Raw genomic sequence first — 23,372 nt, 5'->3', positions numbered from 1 at the left:
CAAACTGTGCAATCATTGTACATGTAGAGATGATCCCAACAGGTGTGATCCTAAACAGCAGTCCCCAGAGCATGCACATGAGGCAACCAGCTGGCAAACTAAAAGATGATATTAGACTTCCCAGTCCTACATACTTTTTACCTTGTTCTTTTTAAATGTCTTGTTTGTGTATATATCTTATACTAACATAGATGTGTAAGTAAATAATTTATAAATAATTCCACATATGTTGGTGATATATACTCAAAAATGTTTTACTAAAAGGCATATAAATCAAAAAACTTCAGAGACCACTGGTTTAGATATTAGAAAGAGCTCTGTATCAGAAGTGGGGAATCATGAGCCACCTGGGTGAACAACAGCCGACTCTTGGTTTCGGCTCAGGTCGTGATCTGAGGGTTGTGAGATCAAGTCCCACATCGGGCTCTGCGCTCAGCGTGGAATCTGCTTGAGATTCTCTCTCTCTCCCCCTGCTTGCTCTCACTCTCTCTCTCTCTTTCAAATAATTTTTTTAAAAAGGAAGGAACTGATAAAGGAAAATCTAGAATTCTGTAACCTGAAGTGCCAACATTTTGATGCCAATAGTTAATTATCCTAGAAATCTCTTAAGTATTATACCATTCCTTGAATGAAAATGTTGAGATTAATAGCAAACCTATTGTTTGCTGCTTTTTGTAATTCTGTTATTATTTAGGGACTTAAAGGCATTTAAAGATGCTACCAAGGGCACCTGGGTGGCTCAGTCATTAAGCGTCTGCCTTTGGCTCAGGTCATGATCCCAGGATCCTGGGATCGAGCCCCACATTAGGCTCCCTGCTCAGCAGGAAGCCTGCTTCTCCCTCTCCCATTCTCCCTGCTTGTGGTCCTTCTCTGTCCCTGTCTCTCTCTGTCAAATAAAATCTCCAAAAAAATTTAAATAGATGCTACCATATAGTAATAGTGGGAATTTATTTTCCTTAGTGTTTAGAAACTCCCAGGCATTCGTTTTTCCTCTTTATTATTCCAATACATGTGTTCCCCTCCCACACACCACCACCACACAGTTAACTCAAGTCTTCACACTGTCTACCTGGAGATAGCATCAGACTCCATAGGTTGAGGGCTCAGTCCTCTAAGAGTGCCCCCCACCCACCTTCACTTCAGACATTCATCACAAGTCTAGTCACCTGTGCTTTTGCTAAGAAGCTATAGATCAGAGGTTCCCACAAACCCCTCCTGGGTTTCAATTACTTTGATAGAGCGGCTCACAACTCAGAAACTTTACTTACTATTACCAGTTTATTATAAAAGAATGTAACTCAGCAACAGCCAGATGGAAGAGATGCATAGGACATGTATGTGGAAGGGGCTCAGAGCTTCCTGCTGTGTCTTCAGGCACACCACTCTCCCCAAATTCCCATTTGTTCATCAACCTGGAAGCTCTCTAAACCCCATCCTTTTGAAGTTTTATGCCTTCATTACGTAGGCATGATTCTTTAAATCATTGGCCATTGGCGACTGAGCTTAGCCTCTAGCCCCTCTTGTTTCCTGGAGGTCAGGGGGTAAGACTGAAAGTTCTGAGTGTCTAACCAGCGCCCATCCTTAGGTTGGCTAGGGGCTTTCCAAAAGTCACCTCATTAACATAACATTTATGGAATCCAAGAGTTTAAAGAGTTCTGCGCTGGGGACTAGGACGAAGACCAAATTTATTATAATCATATCATATCACACTTATGTTTCCTTCTCAATTACAGGTTGAAGCACCATTCATACCAAAGTTCAGAGGCTCTGGAGATACCAGCAATTTTGATGACTATGAAGAAGAAGATATCCGCGTCTCTATAACAGAAAAATGTGCAAAAGAATTTTGTGAATTTTAAAGCTGAGCAACAAGATAACATCAGAGCTTACACTCAGTCTTTGCACTCTGTTGAGAGATACGGTGGAGCTGAGACCGTCCTTGTTGAAGCAGTTACCTAGTTTCGTCATTCCAGCGACTGAGTGAGGTCTTTATTGCCATCGTGTGTGCGCTCTGCATCCACCTATGTAACAAGGCACCGCTAAGCAAAGCATTATCTGTGCCATAACACACAACTAGACACTTTCCTGCTTCCCTTTGGTTTGTCTTTCTCCTCCCCTACATCCATTTCTTCCTTTTTTCATTTTCATCAGTTTTTCTCCAAACAGTGCTCCATTTTATTTTGTTGGTGTTTCAGATGGGCAGTGTTATGGCTCTGTGATATTTGACAGGAAGGATGAGTGTTGCCTTCGGTAGTTCTTGCCATTATTTTTGTTGGTCAGTGGCTTGAGGATATACTTTCAATAACTGTTTTTACTTTGAGTAGCTCAGACTGTTTTGCCAAAACTTTTGACAATTTTTGAAGACAATGTCTTATCAACAAGGCAGTTTATACAAAACAAAACAATAACTTTCCTAGAATTCACTGTTCTGGCAAGACACTTGGGCAGACTAACATAGAGTAGCTAGACCCAGCAATTTGGATTCCTAGAGATCAGAGGCTCTATTTCCCTTCACTACCTTTTGTATCATCTTCCCCTCGAGTAATTAAGTGACCAGCTGTGCAGTGTGACAAATGTGTCTCATTCACAGGAAAAACTAATGCTATGGATCATCGCTTGGTACCAGCCTTTATGTAGGTATTAGAGCTAACTCTAAGATTTCTAAACCTTCACTCCTCCATAAGGGTTTTAGCCAGTATTTTAACAGAACGTGACTGATGAAGTAAGTGACAATTTTTTTAGTTTCTCAAATAGTCCTCATGGTAAGCTTTTTAAAGGAAAAGAAATGAGCTAAAAACAATGCGGACAAATACTTCGCTGAGTCAAACAAATGGCTTGATACTTGTAAACGGTATAGAGATGTTCTTATTTATATGAGGTTTTTGTTTGTTTGTTTTGCTTTGCTTTGTTTTGTCACAGTTAAGAACAAAAGGAATTATTGCCAGGTTATTCCGGTATAATCTGTATGTCAATCTGAGGTAGAGGCGCTGTTGAAGCTTCGGCTTTCATCCTATGCCTCATCAATGAGGAAAAGGGACAAAGTTTTTAAAACTGCCACAGTTGTATTTTAATTTTGAGGTGTGATATTTTTAGACATGTCAGAATTTCAAGCCTCTTTTCTTTCAGGAAACAGAATGTATGATCATGCAGATACAATTTTAGTATTTGAGTTTAATTTTTTTATACTTCCTTGCCAACAAAATTGCTGTCACATGGAAATTTCAAGCACTTTTGCACATTTAGTTCAATGTTTGTTGAGAATCCATGGCTTACCTCCGTTTTTTAAATATTTTTTTCCTTGCTTTTAAATTTTGCCATCTGATTTTATCTCCGTGTGTCAGTGACCTATCTTAAAACAACACACCGAAAGAGTCGAAAATAAACTGTGTTCATTTTTTATGATCAATTTACATGCATATAAGTTGTTTTTAATCAAACCGATCTTAGTGTATATAAGCATTCTATTTGCTTCATTATTGGTGCAGGTCACTGACTCTACTTCTTTTCCTCTGTACCCTTGTAAAACCTTTGAAGACATTTAAAAAAGCCTGTCTGGAATATTCTCTGCATCAATCTGTACATCTTTTGGTTGTCAAGTGTTTTTGCATGGTTATGTCATTTAAAAGCTGATACTGATTTCAGTTGGTCCACCTATATTTAAAATGTGCAACAAAAATATGAAATACTTCGCTGTATCAAGTTTTATGTGACAAAAATATATCATCATGTTAATAAATTTAAAACATCACTTGTATAAAATATTTTAATTAGTTTTTGGCCCAAGAACATGCTGATCATTGTATTCTATGTGTATGCTACAAATTCTATGGTAGCTTTATTGTATATTATTGTAAAATTATTTTAATAAATCATGGGGATGACAATTTGATTATTACATTTTAGTTTTCAGCAATTAAAAAGATTTCTGTAAGTTCTAAAAAAAAATGTTTTAAATAAAATTACTATTGCCCTGCACAACTTGCTGTAAACTCTGCCTAGGTAGATGACCCCTAGGCGTACATTGGTTTTGAGGGCTATTTCGCCATGCCCATTTTACTCTCCATTTAAAGGACATGAGCAAGCTTTCAGATATGTCAAGGGAGTCTATTTCCAGCCAATCAAGTACACTGAATTAGAATATCTTAAAGTTATATAAAACTCACAGTTTTAGCCACAATTTAGCCAAGAACAAGATAAAAACTTGAATAAGAAATAAGTGGAATGAATCAGTATTTAACCTCAGATTACATTATTTGAAACAGAAGAAATTACATTTTTCCTCAGTAAATAATAAGGAGATGGCATTGCAGAGGAAGGACCCCCTGATTCGAAGTCAAAGACATGGGTCTCAGGCTGGTCTGTCACAGGCAGCATGACCTTGGCCTTAGCTCTTCAAAATGAGTTCCATTAGGCAGTTTCTAAGGCCTTTTCTAATTTTCACATGTCATGACAGGATTCTTTTTATTTGACAGTTTGAAGGGATAATGTGCTTTGAAGTAAGTCTTGGCAAGGCGATATTTTAGGGCCTTTCTTCTCTTTCTTCTCCTTATCTCTTACAGGGTTCTTACAGTTTTTTGAATATCATGAGGACCTCATGTCTGTTTTGATTCCTTCCTCCTTCACTGATGCTAAATATCCAATTGATATCAAACTGTCAACCTACCAAAAAAAGATATTGTGGCTTGTGGGTATTGCTGTCTTGTTTTTGATATGTTCTTGTACTGACTGCCCATTGGCCTGAAAATACTCATCGTAAGCCTAAAAAAACAAAAACAAAAAAAAAATTTTTTTTCTTTCCCACTGACTGTTTTATCTGCTTGTTGTAAGACTCAAATGAAATAATGTATGTGAAAGCACCTTGTAAACTGTAACTTATCAATGTAAAATGTTAAGGTGTGTTGTTATTTCATTAATTAATTCTTTGTTTAGAATGGAATTTCCTATGCACTACTGTAGCTAGGAAATGCTGAAAACAACTGTGTTTTTTAATTAATCATAACAGCAAAATTAAAGTATCTTCAAAGGATAAAACAGTATATTAAGTCTTGTGTTCTATTTGGTGCCCTTATCTCCTGATTTCTTTTCTGCAGGTACTACAGATGCTTATAGATTCCAGTTTTTATGTATTGGGTTGGTCTGTGGTAGTGGGAACAGAGTAATAGGGGAGAAACGTCCACCAATCAGGTCCAACTCAGTGTATATTAAGAAACTACTAGATTCATTCCATAGTTTCTAAAAAGTGTTTCTACTTCTTCCTCAAGCTATTAGTCCAAATTACTCTTAACAGAATATTGAAAATATTCATATTTAAATGATTGACACTGCAAGAGACTTCCTCATCCTTGTATTGGAACAATAAACTATGAATTTTTACTTTCTTCTTTCAGAAGTGTTGAGTTCACATTACGTCTTATGATTCCAGCCAGGTTGATTAGTGTGTGTTTCTACAGTTGTCCTTGAACTCAAGAAATAATGTTTTAGGTAATTATTTTAACAGCTTACCATTTTTCATCATTAGGATTGTTACTGTAAATATTTATAAATATTGATGTACTGTATAACACCGTGTTTACTATTTTTATACCGGTGCTCGCTTTATTTTATCACTATCAGGGCTTAACACAAAATGCCAGTTTTCTCATTTCCTTATACAACTAATTACAAAAATCTAGGCATATCTTCACTCCAAATCATCATTTGAAATCCATTTAAATTTTCTCTTATGCATAAATATTGGATGTGAAGTTAAATACTTTCATTTTAGTTTTCTTGAACATTTTCTATATGCCTTATTTCATAGCCTTTGATAAGGGCTCTCTGATGAGGGCTGACTTGTGTTTCTTCAGAATTCGTATGTTGAAATCCTAACTCTCCCTGCTGTAGCTCAGAATATGACTATATTTGAAGGGAGGGCCTTTATTTTTCTTTTTTTTTTTTTAGATATTTATTTATTTGAGAGAGAGCGAGCATGAGCAGTTGCAGGGGAGGCGCAGAGGGAGAGGGAGAAGCAGACTCTCCGCTGAGCAGGGAGCCTGACGCCAACACCGGGCTCGATCCCAGGACCCCGGGATCATGACCTGTGCTGAAGGCAGATGCTAAACCGACCGAGCCACCAGGTGCCCCTGAAGGTAGGACCTTTAATTAGGGTAAAATCCTATGGATGGGCCCTAATCTGATAACTGGTGAATTTTTAAGAAGAGACTGGGACATAAAGAATGCAGGCCCAGAAAAGACCATGTGGAGACATAAGAGGGAGATGGCCATCTACAAGCCAAGGAGGGAGGATTCAAAAGAAGCCAACCCTGCTAGCAATTTGACCCTGGACTTCTAGCCCCTATAACTGAGAAAATAAGTTCGTGTTGTTTAATCTGCCCGCTCTGTGGTTAAAAAAAAAAAACTAGTACACCCACCAAGGGTACTCCTGTGTGTACACTGTATTCCCCTGGTGAAGGGCTTGCACTGATCTCACTTCAAATGCTTTATATTTGGCCCAAATTGAAATAACGTACCATAGGCAAAAAACAAGCAAAAAACAAAAACAAAAAAACTGTCAGTGTGGTCACAAACCTCAGTGCACCTGTTGCCTTCTATTTTTTTCTGGAATATAAGCAGGAAACAGAAAATAGTAGCTACTGAGCATAGGGGAAAGCATGGGTAGCTGAAACCACTTCTAACTCCTGGTCAGACTTACTCTTGCTATCAAGCTATCTTCTTGAAGCTGTGCTAATACAACCTAAAACTGAGCAAATCATTAGAGTCTCTGCCATCTCTTAATGGTGATTTTAATGAAATGGCCAAAAGGAAAGTTGGAATGGGGATAAAGTGTTGGTGAATAAACCGTAGTTGGTTCGTCCTCTGATTATTCAGTGGTAGTAATTGTCACCGTAAATTATTACCTCAATGTGTTAATTTTCTATTGCTACTATAACAAATTGCCATAAACTTAGTGGCTTAAAACAACATAAATGTATTATCTTACAGGTCTGGAAGTCTGGCATCAAAAATGAGTCTCATTGGGGGGTGCCTGGGTGGCTCAGTCGTTACGCGTCTGCCTTCAGCTCGGGTCATGATCCCAGGGTGCTGGGATCAAGCCCCACATTGGGCTCCCTGCTCCGCGGGAAGCCTGCTTCTCCCTCTCCCACTCCCCCTGCTTGTGTTCCCTCCCTCGCTTCTCTCTCTGTCAAATAAATAAAATCTTTAAAAAAAAAAAAATTCACTTTGTTTAAAAAAAAAAAATGAGTCTCATTGGGTTAAAATCAATGTATCAGCAAGACTGTATTCTTTCTAGAGGCTCTAGGGGAAAATCTGTTTCTTTTCTAGCTTCTAGAAGCTGCTCACTTTCCTTGACTTGTGACCCCATTCCTCCATCTTCAAAGCCAGCAATATTGGGCTGAGTCTTTATGTTGCATCCGTCTAACCTCCTCTTCCACCTCCCTCTTTCACTTTTAAAGGCCCTTGTGACTATACTGAGCCACTTGGATGTCCAGGCTATTCACACTATTATAAGATCAGCTAATAAGCAACCTTAATTGCCCTTTGCCATATAACTTATCACATTCACAGGTTCTGGGGATTTGGGCATGAACATATCTGGGGCAGAGGGAGAAAAGGGAGAAATTATTCTGCCTACCACACTTACTAATGTCATTTTAGGTGGAAAATATGATTATCTGAAAGGCAGAAGTAGACACAATCTTTTCACAACTCAGACAGAAGCTAGACTTAACCCGATTTTCCTGAAGTGGAGTGACTAGCAGGCAGTGCATTTTCAAGGACATTGTCGGGGAACTTGAGTAGCAAATCAGCTCTGAATACCTTGAAAGATACTCAATATCACTACACTATTCACTGGCACGTTGCAAACTAAAACCACAATTGGACATCACTACACACCCACAGAAAGACTAAAATTAATAACACTGATAATGCCAAGTGTTGGTGAGGCTGGAGAGCAACTGGATGGAACGGTCATGCATTGCCAGTGGGAATGTAAAATGGCACCATTTGGCAGTCTGTATATAGTTAACCATTCACTTATATGATTGCCCATTCTACTTCTAGGTATTTACCCAAGATAATGAAAACATTTGTTTATACAAAGACATAAATGTTCAGCAACTTTGTAACAGTCCCAAAATGAGAACAATTCAAACAAACAGCAGCAGATGAACAGATCAGCAAATGGCTATAACCACGCAATTAAATACTACTCACCAGTAAAAAGGAACAAGCTACTGATAGAAGCAGCAACATGAGTGGCATCTAAAAGCATTTTGATTGTCCACACTTGCCAGAACTCATTGAACTATGTACTTAAAATGAGTACATTATACCTTTGTAAAGATGATTTAAAAAAAAAACAATTGTGCAAAGGAAACAAATTTTAGAGTAGATTATGATTAAAATAGAAGGTTAGTGATCTGGAAGATAGAGTTTAGGAAATCTCTCAGAATTTATACTCAAATGGTAGAGATAGAAAAATATGAGAGAAAAGTTAAGAAACATGGGAAGTCAGCCTTGAGACATAATTGTCTAAAGTTTAAAATAAAAGGAGACATAAAAATGGAAAATGTCTCCAAAGTTCTGAGTAATTTTAATTTAAAATTATATCCCCACCCCCACAAGCAAACGGCTGTTTCATCGCAAGGTGTGGCACATACGTTCCAAGGCACCTTAGCCCTCTAGCACCCAGCTAGGTCTGACCAGTGAGAAGTGATGGTAACACATAGGAGGGAGCAGAAAGGTATAACCAGAGTGTTTCCCTTCTTCTCTCCCTCTGTGTTCTGTACCATCTCTGGAGTCTTCTCTATTGTCCCAGCCTGGTCACTGTTATGGTTCTCCACTGGGTAGTCCTTGCTCCTGAGCTCTGTGAACCCCACTCCTCCTTTTTTCCTCCAGGCCAGGGTGATAAATTGCCCTGCTGCTGCTCATCTTTGGGTGAATTCACCATTTTAATATTTGTCTTTATCTTTGGCTGGTTTTATAAACTCTGTAGTAATGTGACCGATACTTTTTCTTGCTATATTAAGTGCAGCTGTTGGACTCCCTATTCTCCCATCACCTGTATAACCAATTTCTTCTATTAAATCTCCTCTGTTGAAATACCTAGAATGGTTGCTGTTTTCCCAGCTGGACTCTGATTGATGTTCCCATTATCATCACTCCTATTCTACATTGTGCTGAAGGACCCTAGCCATCATAGTAAAAGAAGAAAGAACAAAGGTGATTCTAGCCATCACAGTAAGAGAAGAAACAACAGGGGTAAAATTAAGGCCACTCCAAATAAAATACATTGTAATTGTGTTTTACCAACAGGGACTCAATAAGAAACTTGTGAAGGAAAATGATCCCACAAGGAAGAAATAGCTTCTGGAAAGCTTGAAGAGGAACCCCCCCCCCAAAAAAAAAAACCATCATTAGGAATAAAAATGAGATAGACACAGAAGAGCTTTAAAAATTCTGGTCATGCTAGAATTTAAAAGACACACAAGCCCTCCTTTTTTGCTTTTGCCCTCCATCCCCAAACATATAGAAATGATGGAATATATTTTAAAATATCTTTAAGGGCATAGATTCCACTCAAGACAAAATAAAGATCTCCACAGACCAGAAACACAATGGAAAATACACAGTGGAGATGAATCCAGAGACTTACCTAACATACAGAGAAGATTTTTATTACAATGAGATAATTACAGAGCAGAGAATCAAAAGGTGAAGAGATTAAAGAAAATTCAGAAATGGTAATAGATACTGAGAACAAAGATGATCCACTGTTGGCATCCTGAATTTTGAAACTAATGAATGAAACAGAAAAAATATTCAAATATATCACATAGAAACTTTTTGCTAAAATGAAGCAAAAACTGAATTTATATATTGAAAGACTACACTGTTTTTCAGGGGAAAGAGACACAGAGTTTTCAACATCAAGCCAGACCATGGTGAGGATTTTGAACTCCAAAGATTAAAATGTTATGCATAAGAATGAAGTCACCTTAAGGTGGGGGCAGACATAGATTGGCCTCAGGTGTCTTCACAATAATACTTGGTGCCAAAAGATAATTAAATAATGACTATAAAGTTCTAGAGGAAAGAAAGTACGAGCCAAGAGTATTATACCTAGCCAAGTTACTTTTAATTTAAAAGCACTGGACATAATAAAAAATAAATAAATAAAATAAAAATAAAAATATTTGTTCTTCCAAAAAAAAAAAAATACATAATAAACACACGAGACAGGTCCCTGTTAACAACCAAAAGAAAGAAACTGGATACCTATGAGCCATCCAACTGGATATATGAATCAAAATAAAGAACTTAGTAATAAAGAAGCCGTGAGAAAAAGCCCATGGTGAACACTGAATCTGTCTAAATGTCATACTAATTATAAGCAACTATGGTAATTAGAACTATAGAACTAAATGTAAGTGCTTTAAACTTTGGCAAAATTGGAATCAGATAACTAGCAAAATTGGAAGGTGGAGAAAGGAAGTGAGATTGGTAATTCCTTACCCTTTATTGCAGGAAGTCAACTAATAGAATCTAAAATTAGTATGTGTGGTTAAATAAGATAATGACTCTAACTTCTGAATGATTTTTTATAATTGTGTAACTATTTTGTAAGGAAGGACCATTTATCAGCAGTTTTCAACTTCTTTTTCTTGTGTTAAATTCAATTACATTTATTTTCATTTCAGTTTCTCATGGTAAATTGGATTTTATAATATAAGTAAAATGAAATTGAAGACTTTCTGTTAAAAAGTATGATGTAATTTTTATAAAACGAGTGCTATCTAGTGATGTACCTCTCCGTCTCTCTGGCCTTCTGACTCTGTATGTGCATAGGAAGAAGTCTGGGACGTTACTCCTGATATGGGATTTGGGGTTATCTCATAATTTCTCCTTTGTACTTTGCTGAATTGCTTGCATTCTTTATAATGATAAAGTAATTAATCAAAAATCAATATGCCCAATAACAGAGCATTGAAATTTTTATCTATTTTTTAAAAATCATCCAATATTATGAGACTTACTCTTAGCAATTAAGCCATTTTCACCAGAGTGCTATCTTCTAAAGAAATTCCAAAGTCTTTCTTTCAAGATTGAAAATGAGATAGTATATCACTGATAATGCATTTGAGAAAACCACCAGATGTCACTGAAATGGCCTCATGAGCATTATCACTACCACGAAGAAATGTTTTCATCTCGTTCCTCATTTCCCAAGCTCATGAGCACCCTTCCCTTTAACAACCAGACCACTGCTGTATGGAAAAAAAGACCTTTGTCTTCACTGCCCATTTCTTCAGAGTACACTAAAAACTCATACTCAACGAGCACAACCAACCTGTTACTAAAATTTTACTATTTTCCTTATATTAAGTCAAAGTCAGGAAGCACACAGCTAAGTTAAGTGCAGCCTGTTCTCTCTGAATAAATCATGTGGTTACTGGCATCCAAAAAAAGCCTCTTTCATTCAAGTAGCAATGTCCTTCTTTGTTGCTTACTGCTCTGTGGATAACTTCATTCCTGTCTATACCATGGCTCAGAAAATAATCACAAACCAAACACAAGTTTTCTTCCATATGATAAACAAACAAAAATCTGCTGAGCACTTCACAGATACTCAACACCTAAAACCGAGTGTAGGCTCTTCTCATTGGTGGTCTCACCTACACTGTTCTAGATAGCATGCCAGTGATTTTTTTCCCCTCATTTAGCTTTCTCTCCATACATACTTGTTCTTTATGGGGGCTGGCTTTGTACCCTTCTGAATATAATGTGATTGGTACCAATTCTTTCTATAAAGAGGAAGACTAGGAATCTAGGAACCAGCAAATAACAATATCAATGTGGTAGAGTCACAAAATTTGCTTTTGTACATTGGTAACTGATAGTAATCCTAGACTCTCTCCCTACCAAGTAACAGACCACACAATGCAAAGCACTTTTAGCAAAAAAAAAGGAGAGAGAAGCAGTGAACTCACATAACCAGGAAGTCTGAGGGTGGACTTCTGTAACAATCAAGTCTAAAAGACCAGACTGTATCATCAAAATTCTGCCTCTCTCTCAACCTCTTGGCCCTGTCCTCAGAATTCACTTCATCCTCAATAGACACTCTCCATGGAACAGAAAATAAAACCACCAGCCCCTCCAGGCTTGCACTTGTGAAAGTGCCCATGGTCCCAGATGAAGGGACGGAGGTTTCAGAAGTTTCTCCTGTACTATGTAAATTCCACAAGGGGACTCACGCACGGTACAGCCTGGGTCAGAGCCTACATCTGGGCCTAGGTGAGGAGACAGACATGATTGACAGCCTCACCAGAATTCTGAGGACTGGGGAGAGGTAGTTTTCCCCAAAGAAAGATGTGCTGGTCAGACAGGGAAAAGTTGACCTTCACCAAAATCTTCTACATTTTCCACAACAAAAACCAACAATTTTGTATGGAAAAGAATTATTTTGTGTTCTGGAAAAACTTCTTGGGTTTACCAGAGTGAGGGGTGTAAAAATTTCACTGTACCATGCCACTTCTTAAGAAATTATCCAGGGGCGCCTGGATGGCTTAGTCGTTAAGCGTCTGCCTTCGGCTCAGGTCATGGTCCCAGGGTCCTGGGATCGAGCCCCACATCGGGCTCCCTGCTCAGCGGGAAGCCTGCTTCTCCCTCTCCCCCTGCTTGTGTTCCCTCTCTCGCTGTGTCTCTCTCTGTCAAATAAATAAATAAAATCTTAAAAAAAAAATTATCCTAATAAACAACATCATGGGTGAGGGGTAAATGACTGATAAATCCTACAAAATCCTTTCAATTCAAATGTGGTTCAACTTTAGGAAATCAATTATTCTGTTCTTGGAATTCACAACATTAGCATCCACTGCTGATTTTAAAATTTAAAAAATATTTTAGTAAGCTATGAAAAGAAGGAAGCTTTAGTAACATGGTGGTAGTGGTAACATACAAGAAACCTATCAAAAATATTTACTTTATAGTGAGATATCGTTAGATAACATCCAAAAAATCAGCAAAGGTTTAAATTTTGGCACTAAGCAGGCAAAATGTGTCTACATTTAAAATCTAAGACAATAAATTGAAAAATTATTGGACTTAATAAGAGAATAGAGTAAGATGGCTAACCATAGCATCAACCTACAAAAGTCATTTTTTCTTATGATTTAAATAAATAATAACTGGAAATGTAATTTTTAAAACCCCACTCATAATATCAACAAAACTATATTATACCAAAGACTAAATATAATGAAAAAGGAGTAAGCTTTGATTGAAGACAATAATGTTTATAGAAGAACACAGAATATAAATGCATCCACAAACAAAATTTTAAAATAAATTCTGAAGAAAAATTTTGCAATTTATATTACAAAAGATTAATATCCACTGTACATAAAAAGAGTCCTAGCAAAAGATAACCCAACTAAAAGTAAGAAAAAAGAATATCATTAATCCATTAAAAATATAAATGGCAAATTTTTTTTAGAAAGCCCAGGCATATTAGGAATCGCATGAAGTGAACATAAGATGGCAAAACAATGTAAAAGATTTGGGGGCGGGGGAATATTTTTCTTGTGTAAGAATTGAGAGAGGTTATCTTCCGTGCATTGTTCATGGCAAGTTGTTTAGAGACTGGGGTAAAACACAACAAACATAAAGATGTGGAATATAAGAAATGGTGAGACCAAACCAAAAGTTCAAGAACAAGAAATGCAAGCACATTGGGCCTAGAAAGCGATTGGTCCACACTAGAATAAGAATTTGGTGAACTCCCCCCAAAAAATGGCTTTAAAAAAAACAAAAAGGTGGGGTGCCTGGGTGGCTCAGTTGGTTAAGCGTCAGCCTTCAGCTCAGGTCATGATCCGAGGGTCCTGGGATCGAGCCCCACGTCTTGCTCCCTGCTGACAGGGAGCCTGCTTCTCCCCCTCCTCCCCGCTCATGCTCTCTCTCACTATCTCTCTCTCTCTCTCTCTCTCTCAAATAAATAAAATCTTTAAAAATAAAATAAACAAACAAACAAATAAATAAAAAGGCTAAAATGGATCTCAATAATACATTAGATAAAGGTAAAAGGCAGGAAGATATAAGGATTTGGTGAACAGAAAACATACTTCTAACAAAAAACTAACAAGGACTCCACTTAAAACAATGTAAACAAGAAAACCAAAGTCTAATAAAATGAAGCACATTAAAATACGGTGTGGCTTTTGAGCAGTGATGGAGTGTAAGAAGTAGGATCCATTCTTTTTTTTTTTTTTTTAAACATCAGGAACATTTTATCTTTTGTGGTGGGCAGAATAAGGACTCCTCACAAAGATGTTCATGCCCCACTCTTTGGAACCTGTGACTATGTCACCCTTCTATGGCAAAAGGAATCTTGCAGATGTGATGAAGATTATGAAATTTGAGATGGGGAAATTACCCTGGATTGACAGTTAGGCCCCATCTAATCACATGAGTGCTTCACAGCAGAGAACATCTCCAGGCTATGATCAGAGAAAACCATGATGATGGAAGAAGGATTGGAGAAATCCAATCACTGGCTTTGGAAATGGCACAAGCCTATGCAGGTGACCTATAATAGCTGGAAAAGGCAAGGAAATAAGTTCACCCCTAGAACCCCCAAAAGTACAGCCGTGCTGACACCTTGATTTTAGCCCAGTGAGACCCCTGGAGGACTTCTGACTCCCAAAACCTTAGATTTGTGTTGCTTTAGTCAGTCACTAAGCAACGGTGGTGTTTGGTAGGATTAGTCTATAGCAACTTGGGACAGCAGCTGCTAGGGGCTAATGCCCTCTGCAAAGGGCAGGAGTCATGACACTGAGAGGTGACCCCACACAGAAAAGGATTTCATAGTCAAAGTAGCACAAATCTATTTTTGATACCCAACTTTTTAGACTCAACCTGCATATAATGTAAAATAGATTTGAAGTTGGTTACAGAATAGAAGGTAAACATGAATTATCCAAATTACAGAAATTAGAAGGTAGAAAGAGTAGTAGATGGAAATGTCCTTACCATATACAAAATAGGAACCCAGAGACCTCACCGAAAGTTGGTGAAATAAGAAAGACTTAGTACAAAATGTGAAGTCACACAAAGGTACCGACAGAAGAACTAAAGATAGTGTTAACTATCAAAAATTGGGATGAAAAGGGAGAAAGTGACACAAGGTGGTATAATATCTAAAATGGAAAAAACAGCAAATAACAATATCAATGTGGTAGAGTCACAAAATTTGCTGCACATGCCGCTTAAAGCAGAGAATATGTAACTCCTTTGCTCCTTATCATTCCAGTCCTCCCCCCACACCCTCTGGCCAAGGGAAGAAATGGTTTTTATGCTGTTTGACTAAAAGCACACTCCAGGGGCGCCTGGTGGCTCAGTCCGTAAGCGTCTGCCTTCAGCTCAGGTCATGATCCCGGGGTCCTGGGATCGAGCCCCCATCGGGCTCCCTGCTCAGCGGGAAGCCTGCTTCTCCCTCTCCCACTCCCCCTGCTTGTGTTCCCTCTCTTGCTATGTCTCTCTGTGTCAAATAGATAAAATCTTTAAAAAAATTAATTAATTAAAATAAAATAAAAGCACACTCCAGACGAATACATCGGGCAACTCCTTCAGAAAATATTCAGTCTCTCCTGAGAGCTTCCCCTCCCCCTGATCCCCTACCTGAGATAAGGTGTCTGCAGGAGGGGGTGGGGGCTGTAGTTCACTGCATGTCCTCACTGCACTGGGCAAAGGGGGTCCTGCCTCATGCTGGACCTTGGGTGTGCCCTGCATTTTTCTATTTGATTCATCTGTTAAGCGCCTGAATCTATGTCACCTGCTCCTCCAGGCAAGACACCCCCACCTGCTCCAGCCCCACCGAGCCCCCCCATCTCAGGTCACAGCATGTTCTGTCCATATTAGACGTGTGGCTGCCCTCTGCAGTGATGGTCAGACACGGTAGCTCCGGCCCTATGGGCGTACCGCCATCGGTCGGGAAGCCGCCCCAGGCACACCGCTACTAACGATGAAAATACCAAACAGCCGCCTTGATTCAAGGAGTCCCTGTAACGGCAAGCCCTCAATTACCTGCAGTCTAACGCATGCTCTTGAGTGAGCAAAGGAGACGCTAGGGCAGCTCTGGCCCCACAAGCCCCCAGGGGAGCGTGTCTCCCATGAGAACATCAGCAGAGCACGTGTCATGGCAGAAATGTCCAGAACTGCCGAATGCTTATTTGCCGCAGGTCCTGGGCTCTCATGCGCTCCAGTGTTAGAGCTCAGCAGAGAAGTCTCCAAGCCCGGGCAGGCAGGGGCTGGTCCTTATGCCCCTTGGGGTCAACCTGGCAGGCCCTGCCCTTCACCTAATGGGTGTTGAGTTGTTGCCCGAATGTTGGCCTGAGAATACTCTGGACACGCTAGCCAGCAAGATTAGAGCTTGAATAGGCTCACAGGAGCTGTCCGTTCTGGCGCACAGTCACAAAAACTAGATTGTACAGCTCTTCTCCTGTATCAGCCACGTCCTCAGTAGAACAAGCGTGGGCTTTAAAATAACATCTACTGAATTATATCTCGGCCCCACCGTTCACTGGTGGTTCAGAAATGAGCAAGGCGCTTGGCCTCCCCAATGCTCAGTCTCCTCACTCGTACAATGGAGATTTAAGAAGGCAAATAAAATTGAAACAAGTTAAAAAAAGACAAACATTAAAACATCTAACACATTTCCTGGCTCACAATAGGTATACAGTGAATATACAGGGAATGTCAATTCCTTTCCCCCTCTCTCTTTCCCTCAAGCTGGGCGGGGGGTGGGGGGGATAATATACTCAGAGACACAGGAGAAGAGAAAACCTCAGGCATCAAAAAAAAAATGATGTTTGGGGGCGCCTGGGTGGCTCAGCAGGTTGAGCGTCTGACTCTTGGTTTCAGCTCAGGTCGTGCTATAGAGCTCCACAGTGGGCTCTGTGCTCAGTGCAGGGTCTGCTTGAGATTCTCTCCCTCTCCCTCCCCCTGCGCCCCCCTCCCTCTCTCAAATAAATAAACAAAATCCATCTTAAAAAAAAAAACAAGTGATGACTGGTAACTATGTGGGTCCAGGAACTGGGTTTCTTTTTTGCCCCTGGGTCTGCCCTCATACGGTCAGGCAGATTGGGAGTGACCGTGGGACTGCCCTTGAGCTGATCTTCCCCCCCAGGTCTTCCAGTCAGTCTACAGGCTTTGCTGGGGGCTCTGCTGGCCAAGCTCCCTGTGAAGACAAGTGCCCCTTTGTGCCTGTTCGTTCCATTTTTAGAAAGATGACTAATCTGCTCTCTGTCTGAGAGAAGTGCCTTGTAAATTGTGGTCCTTGCCCTGTTCTATGACTAAGTTGCAGGAACCTGTAAGGTTCACAGGATCCTGGCACTTCCTGAGATGGCGTCACCATGGGATTAAAAGCAGGACCTGGAGTGGCCTTCCCCTGTAGCATCTACACAGGGAAGAGTATTCACACCTGGAAAGAAATACCTAGGGATCACCAAGGAAAGGGAGAAAGCTAAAATCCACTCAAGTTCACCTCTTTTTCCCTGAAAAATCCTTTTTTTAATGAAACATTATCTAAGGGTTGCTCTTTTGTCTGGGTCATGGGGAAAGTCACGTTGTTTTAGAAAGGAAATGAAGTGGCATCTCTTGGCAGCCAATTTTGAATTCTGCATTTTAAATCATTCAGAGAGCTTCTGCAGCTGGCGGAAGATAGAAACTTATTTGAAGAGAGGAATGAGAAGCTCATCAAAGAATTACAACTCCTTGGGGTAATTTTGATCATAAATAGGACAGCTGCCATCTGCGTAGCATGGCTCCTTCATTCATTCATTTGTTCATTCAGAAATATTATTAGGCGTGTCTGTTGTGAGGGCCCTCTGCTAAGTACTCCTGACACAAAGATGATAAGACACAAAGATAGGAGACACATACGTGAACAAATAATTAAAGCCACGTGAGAGATGCAACAAAGAATGCATAAGCAGAGCACAACGATTGCTGGGAGGAGGGGCTGCAGAAAGGCTCAGGGGAAGGAGTTGGGGAACATTTCACAGCTTAAGTCAGCCCTGACCTTCAGGGTAAGGAGGAGCAGGTCTCCAGGTGTTTCCATGGGGAAGGGCATCCCAGTCAGAGGGACCAGTGAGTGTTAAGTCACAGCCCAGATACAGGGAACTGCCATTAATGTTCTGTAATAGGGAAATACCAGATACCAATGGAAAAGTGGTAAGAAATGAGGTTGGAGAGATACGTGAGAGGCATGGAATGCTGTATTATGGACCTTGGACTTCACCCTGTGAAGTTATTGGAATCCACTGAAGAATATTCAGTAGAAGTGAAAGATGATGTGGTCTAAGTTGCATTTTAGAGTGTAGACTGGAATCAGGAAGAATGGATCCTGAGAGATGAGCAAAAAAAGCGTTATAATAATCCAGTAAGGAGGCAATCATGGACGCAAGAGCAAAGGAGGGGACAGACTGCAGGACTTGGTGACCACTGGGCTAGAGAGTGAGGGGCTCTCAGGTCTCAGGCTCAAGAAGCAGATTTGTGCAGGGGGAGCATGAGTCAATGTGGCTGTTGAAAATGTAGTTGGCGAGGCTGTTCTCAGCACATCCGAGAAGTGTAAATAAACATAGAGGTTTGGGAGTCAGCATGCACGGTACAGGGGGTAGTTGAATCCTCAGGCATAATGAGGTCATTTCCAGGGGGAATATATGGAGCAGAGGTTATAAATGGACAGCTCAAGGTCAAATATAGCAATAGAAGTGTTTGGTTTGGCTCGCATAATGCTTTTAAATATTAAAATTTAGTGCCAATATTTAAAAGCTGGGGAATATAAGAAAGAAACAAAATCGAAAGTTCTGACTTTTCTGAAAAAGCAGAAAGATCTGGCAACAATGGGTGCCCATTCTCACATAGTAACAACTGGCCAGTTGATCAGCCAGTACCCCTTTACACCCTTGTCCAGCTTCACTCACTCACACCACCTGTTTGGCTCTGAAGGCCTGGTTTGCAAAGAAAGGGCTATAGAACAACCACAGCAAGGGGCTGGCAGCAGCAGAGTGATGCCCCCCGCCCCCCACCCAAAGACATCCACATCCAAATCCCTGGAACCTCTTCAGAGGTTAGAATACATGGCAAAGGGGGCAGCAGATGGAATCAAAGTTGCTCAGAGTAGTGTGGATTACCCCAGTGGGCCCAACCTAATCACAAAGTCTTCAAAAGTGGAAGGGGATGACAAAAGAGGAAGTCGGAGTGATACAGCATGAGGAGGACTCAGCCCCATGTTGCTGGTTTGAAGATGGATGGGGGCCATGAGCTTCTAGAAACTGGGAAAGGCAAGGAAATAGATTCCCCCACTAGAGCCTCCAGAAGGAAACACAGCCCCGCTGACACCTTGATTTTAGCCCAGTGACACCTGTGTTGGACTTCTGACCTACAAAACTGCAAAATAATAACTCTGTGTTATTTCAAACACTAAGTTTGAGGTTCTGACAGCCATAGAAAACCAACACACGGCTGATAGAAAATTAGTAGCCAGGGAAAGAGACTGAGGAAAGAAAAGGCAAGAACCAGACAGTATAGTTAGATAATCAAGAGAGGACCCATTTTCAAGAAGATGCCATCGAATAACACTACAGAGGCAAGTCCATTTCTGAGGCAAAGGGTGAAATGTACCAATGATGTCCAAACCTAGGGGCACATCAGATTCACTCTGGAACGCTGTTAGAAATATCAGTTCCCAGCATCGACCCCAGGCCACTGCTCTCGCCTGATATGGAGCCATGTTCAGCCATCACTGAATGAGATGAACTGGCGTTGTACCAGATTAAATGAGTCCTTCGTGTTTGTTGACTTAGCTCTTACTCTTAAGGCTCCTTGTAGCCTTTTAACAGAAGAAAACCCATTTGAAATTTAATGCCACATTTTATTAAAGCTATTTAACTGCATGATTTTTGTCCCTAGGTGGATAATAAACTACTTGCAGGCGGTAGGTGCTTGCCAAATATTTGCTGAGTGCATAAATGAAATGGATGTAGCCACTGGAGGACTCTGTTGTTTTCTACAGCTAGCAGGAAGAGCAGAGATCATTTATCTCTTAAGCCTCTATAAATTAAACAATTCAGGTTATTTATGCACGTTCACTTGTTATATGGGTGAAGTTGTAATTTTCTCCTTAGATGCCTAGAATCCTCCACTACTTGTCAGGTCATCAGAACCAGCCAGGATTAATTCCCAGAGGGCCCCTGAAACAGTGTGACAAGCTACCTCCTTTCATAGTCTCATACCTGAAATGGCCTTAGGTAATAGTACACTATCCTCCAGAAAATGAAATCTCTCTCTCACCTAATCCTGGAGGTTGCAGAGGAAATTCCAGTTCAATACCTAAAGTGTGGACCTAGGAGACAGGCCTCTGAAAATTATTGAGCTAAGAGCATCAGCCTCACAGCCACAACGGCCATCCTCCACTTAGTATAACTCTGGAGGTCAAAATATGACATCAGTGTGGGCCCTGGACACACCGGATGACAGAGGCCTGATCTATTTTGCCACCGGGGGTAAATTACCAAGGCCAAGGAGAGTGTTGTGCTGCTATAGTTCCAATGTGGGAAAAGCATTCCAAATTCTGTTAACAGAAGGCTAGGATTGAAGCAGAGCTTTCAGGCAGAAGGAAGAGCCATGAGCTGAGATTGAGAAAGTGGCGTCTAGAAGATTCCGAGGGACATCCTGCCTTCTAGGAAGGAGGGGTATCTGTTGTGTGGATTGTAGGAAGAGTGGCTGACAGAGAGTGCTATGTGCATTCATGTCAGAGATGTCAGGAATGAGTATGACAGCACTGAAATAGTTGGAATGGAAGCCAGGTTGCAGTGAGTTAAGCTTATGCTTTTGAAAAGCTCAGATGGGAAAGTAGGTCAGGGTGCTAGAAAGAAATGCCATAATAAAGGAAGATTTTTATTTTGTTGTTATGTGCTTGGTTCTATTTTTAGGATTAAGGGGGACCTGAATATATATATATACCATCGGAGGAAGGGAGAGGCTTAAAACACAGGAAAGAAAATGAGAAAGGAACAAAGATGGAGCTGAGGTGAAGAAATGGGACCATCAATACTAGGCACAGGTAGGGTCAGTCAATAAATATTTATTGAGAACTTACTATGTGCCAGGCACTGCCCTATGTGTCGGAAATAAACAACATAGACATAGACTTAGTCTCTCCCTGCTGAGATTTATAGTCTATAAGAGTGTACTTTCTTTCAGTCCCCTTTAGTTGTGAGTGACAGAAGCCAACCAGCTTAAGAGAAAAAGAGAGTTAACTCATGCAACTGAAAAAAAAAAACCAGGCATGACTGCCTCTAAAGAGAGATCAAAATATTATAGGATTCTCTCCACTCCCCGCCCCCACCACTTTGTTTCATTTCTCTCAAGCAGCCTGTACCCACGTGGTAGCAAAGATGGTCCCTGCCATCTCCATCATTATTTGGCCTATGAGGCCTAGAGTCTCAGTAAAATAAATAGACCACATCCCAGTGGCTCTGCCAAGAGCCTGTGGATTGATTCTGAGGAGGCAAGGTGCCAGAGTGGACAACTTTGAAGATGCAGAGATGTGAGAATGGGAAAGGTGATGCCTAGAAAACTGGTTTTCTCAGAAAATTGGAAGCCAGTGCATATGCAGAGAAGGTGGGGCAGAGGTAGGTTAGGAGGTTTGTGGAAAGGGGCTAATGCTTGGCAGAGTAGCTGAGGAAAATAGGAAAAGGAGCAGACCCTTGACAAAAGGATCATTAAGGGTTAACCGATTTTGAAAACCATGAATTTGTCATGGCCCTAATCTGCACAGTTATACAATTTTCTCTGCAGGCACAGTCCTGAATAATGATAGCTGTGGCCATTTGTGTAGAAAGGCACAGTGAGGAGCCCAATCTTCCTACCCATGCTGGGACAACTTGGCTATCAGGCAGAACCCCAGGAGCCCAGGAGCTATATTTGTACAAGGGCTCCTAAGTCTCTCAGGGGAAGTAGGAAAGAAGGACAGAGGGTGGGCTTATACGACACTGACTTTAGGTAATGCAACCTCCCACGTCTCAGGAAACCACCCATTAAAAACAGGAAACTCACTGGATGGCATGAGGATGCCCAGAGCTTAGATCCCTCCTGGAGCCCAGCGACTTGAAAATGAAAAATGTGCAGGCTGCACTTCTTGCTGGTACCTGGCAAATGCTTCATGGCCCTGGCACTGGTAGGTTCTCCACCTCCAAACTGTTAAGGAATTAACTTTTATTATGATCCCCCCAAACACCAGGCACTTTAAGCTTGAGGTCTCATTCAGCCCTTTCATCATGTTGATAAGATGGTCTCATTTAGCTCTTTCATCATATTACTACCCTAGTATTACAGAAGAGGATGTTAAAACTCAAGCTGCTGGGAAACTTGCCCAAGGTGACCCAGCTAGCAAGGAGAGGGCCTGGGGTATGGAAAGGCCATGCTTTTGTCTGTTATGTGCTCTCCTATTTTCCATCATTGGGTTTCCTAGAATACTGTTTGCTACACCAGGAGCCAAGGATTTCTGGAGGTCCTCAAATGTATTCTCAGGGTCTGTGAGAATGCTTTCTCCCTTTAGAGCACCTTTACTTTGCTTGAGTCTCAGAGACTTTGGCCTGGAGCTCACTTGCAGGGAGCTGCCTCTGTGCCCTGAGCGGGTGTGGACGAGAATTTCAGGAGCAAGTCCTGAGCTTGTCTTTGTGTGAGTTGCAAAGGACACGGACCCCCTGGCTAACCATAGCAGTGCCTTTGCCAGGGATGTGTCAGAGGAGGATGGCGGTGGTTTCCGAGGAAGCCAGGAGGAGACATGCAAGTTGCCAAGTGGAAAACATCAAGGACAATAATAATTAGAGCCGGGAAAAAAAACCTCGTTGGCCTTCAAGAGGCAAAGTCCAGGTGGCTTGGAGCTTTGCTTGTAACAGGCTCAAACCTAACACCATCGCAAGTGTCACCCCTCCCACGCTTGTTCCCAGGACCACTGGAAAAAATGAGATTCAAAGGTTAGGGCTACATAGAACATTACATTTTAAAAGCACCTCTACTTTTCAAAAGAAAAAATCTTTTACTCCTTCCAAAAGCTCCTCCAGTAAGGTATTATTAAGCCCATCTTATAGGGGATGAAATAGAGCTCAGAATGGAAGGTAACAACAAGACAGTAGCAGGGGCAGAATCAATCGCGGGACCTTCCACGGCAGGTCGCTTCCGCTGAGCCCACTCGAAGTACCTTTCCCAGCAGTACTGGAAGACAGCAGCGTGGAGGTCAATTGCCATCTCCTTGAGTTATCTAGTTAATATACTTTCTATATATATATATATATATATATATATATATA

General features: G+C 40.7%; 1 protein-coding gene across 2 annotated transcripts in view; it reads left to right on the top strand.

The window, feature by feature from the left end:
• Window positions 1–5,026, top strand: part of PRKACB (protein kinase cAMP-activated catalytic subunit beta) — a 120,010-nt gene extending 114,984 nt beyond the window's left edge. For both annotated transcript variants that reach the window (XM_035018162.1, XM_035018161.1), the window contains exon 10: window positions 1,734–5,026. In XM_035018162.1, the coding sequence (XP_034874053.1) occupies window positions 1,734–1,859 (126 nt within the window). In that variant the 3' untranslated portion in view covers window positions 1,860–5,026. The remainder of the gene's footprint in view (window positions 1–1,733) is intronic.
• Window positions 5,027–23,372: the final 18,346 nt, after the last annotated feature.

This window comes from Mirounga leonina, unplaced genomic scaffold, assembly GCF_011800145.1.
Source record: "Mirounga leonina isolate KUSES-001 unplaced genomic scaffold, KU_Mleo_1.0 Mir_173, whole genome shotgun sequence".
In the NCBI taxonomy this organism is placed as follows: Eukaryota; Metazoa; Chordata; class Mammalia; order Carnivora; family Phocidae; genus Mirounga; species Mirounga leonina.
Note: the sequence above shows the minus strand (reverse complement) of the source record. Positions and strands in the feature narration are given on the sequence as shown.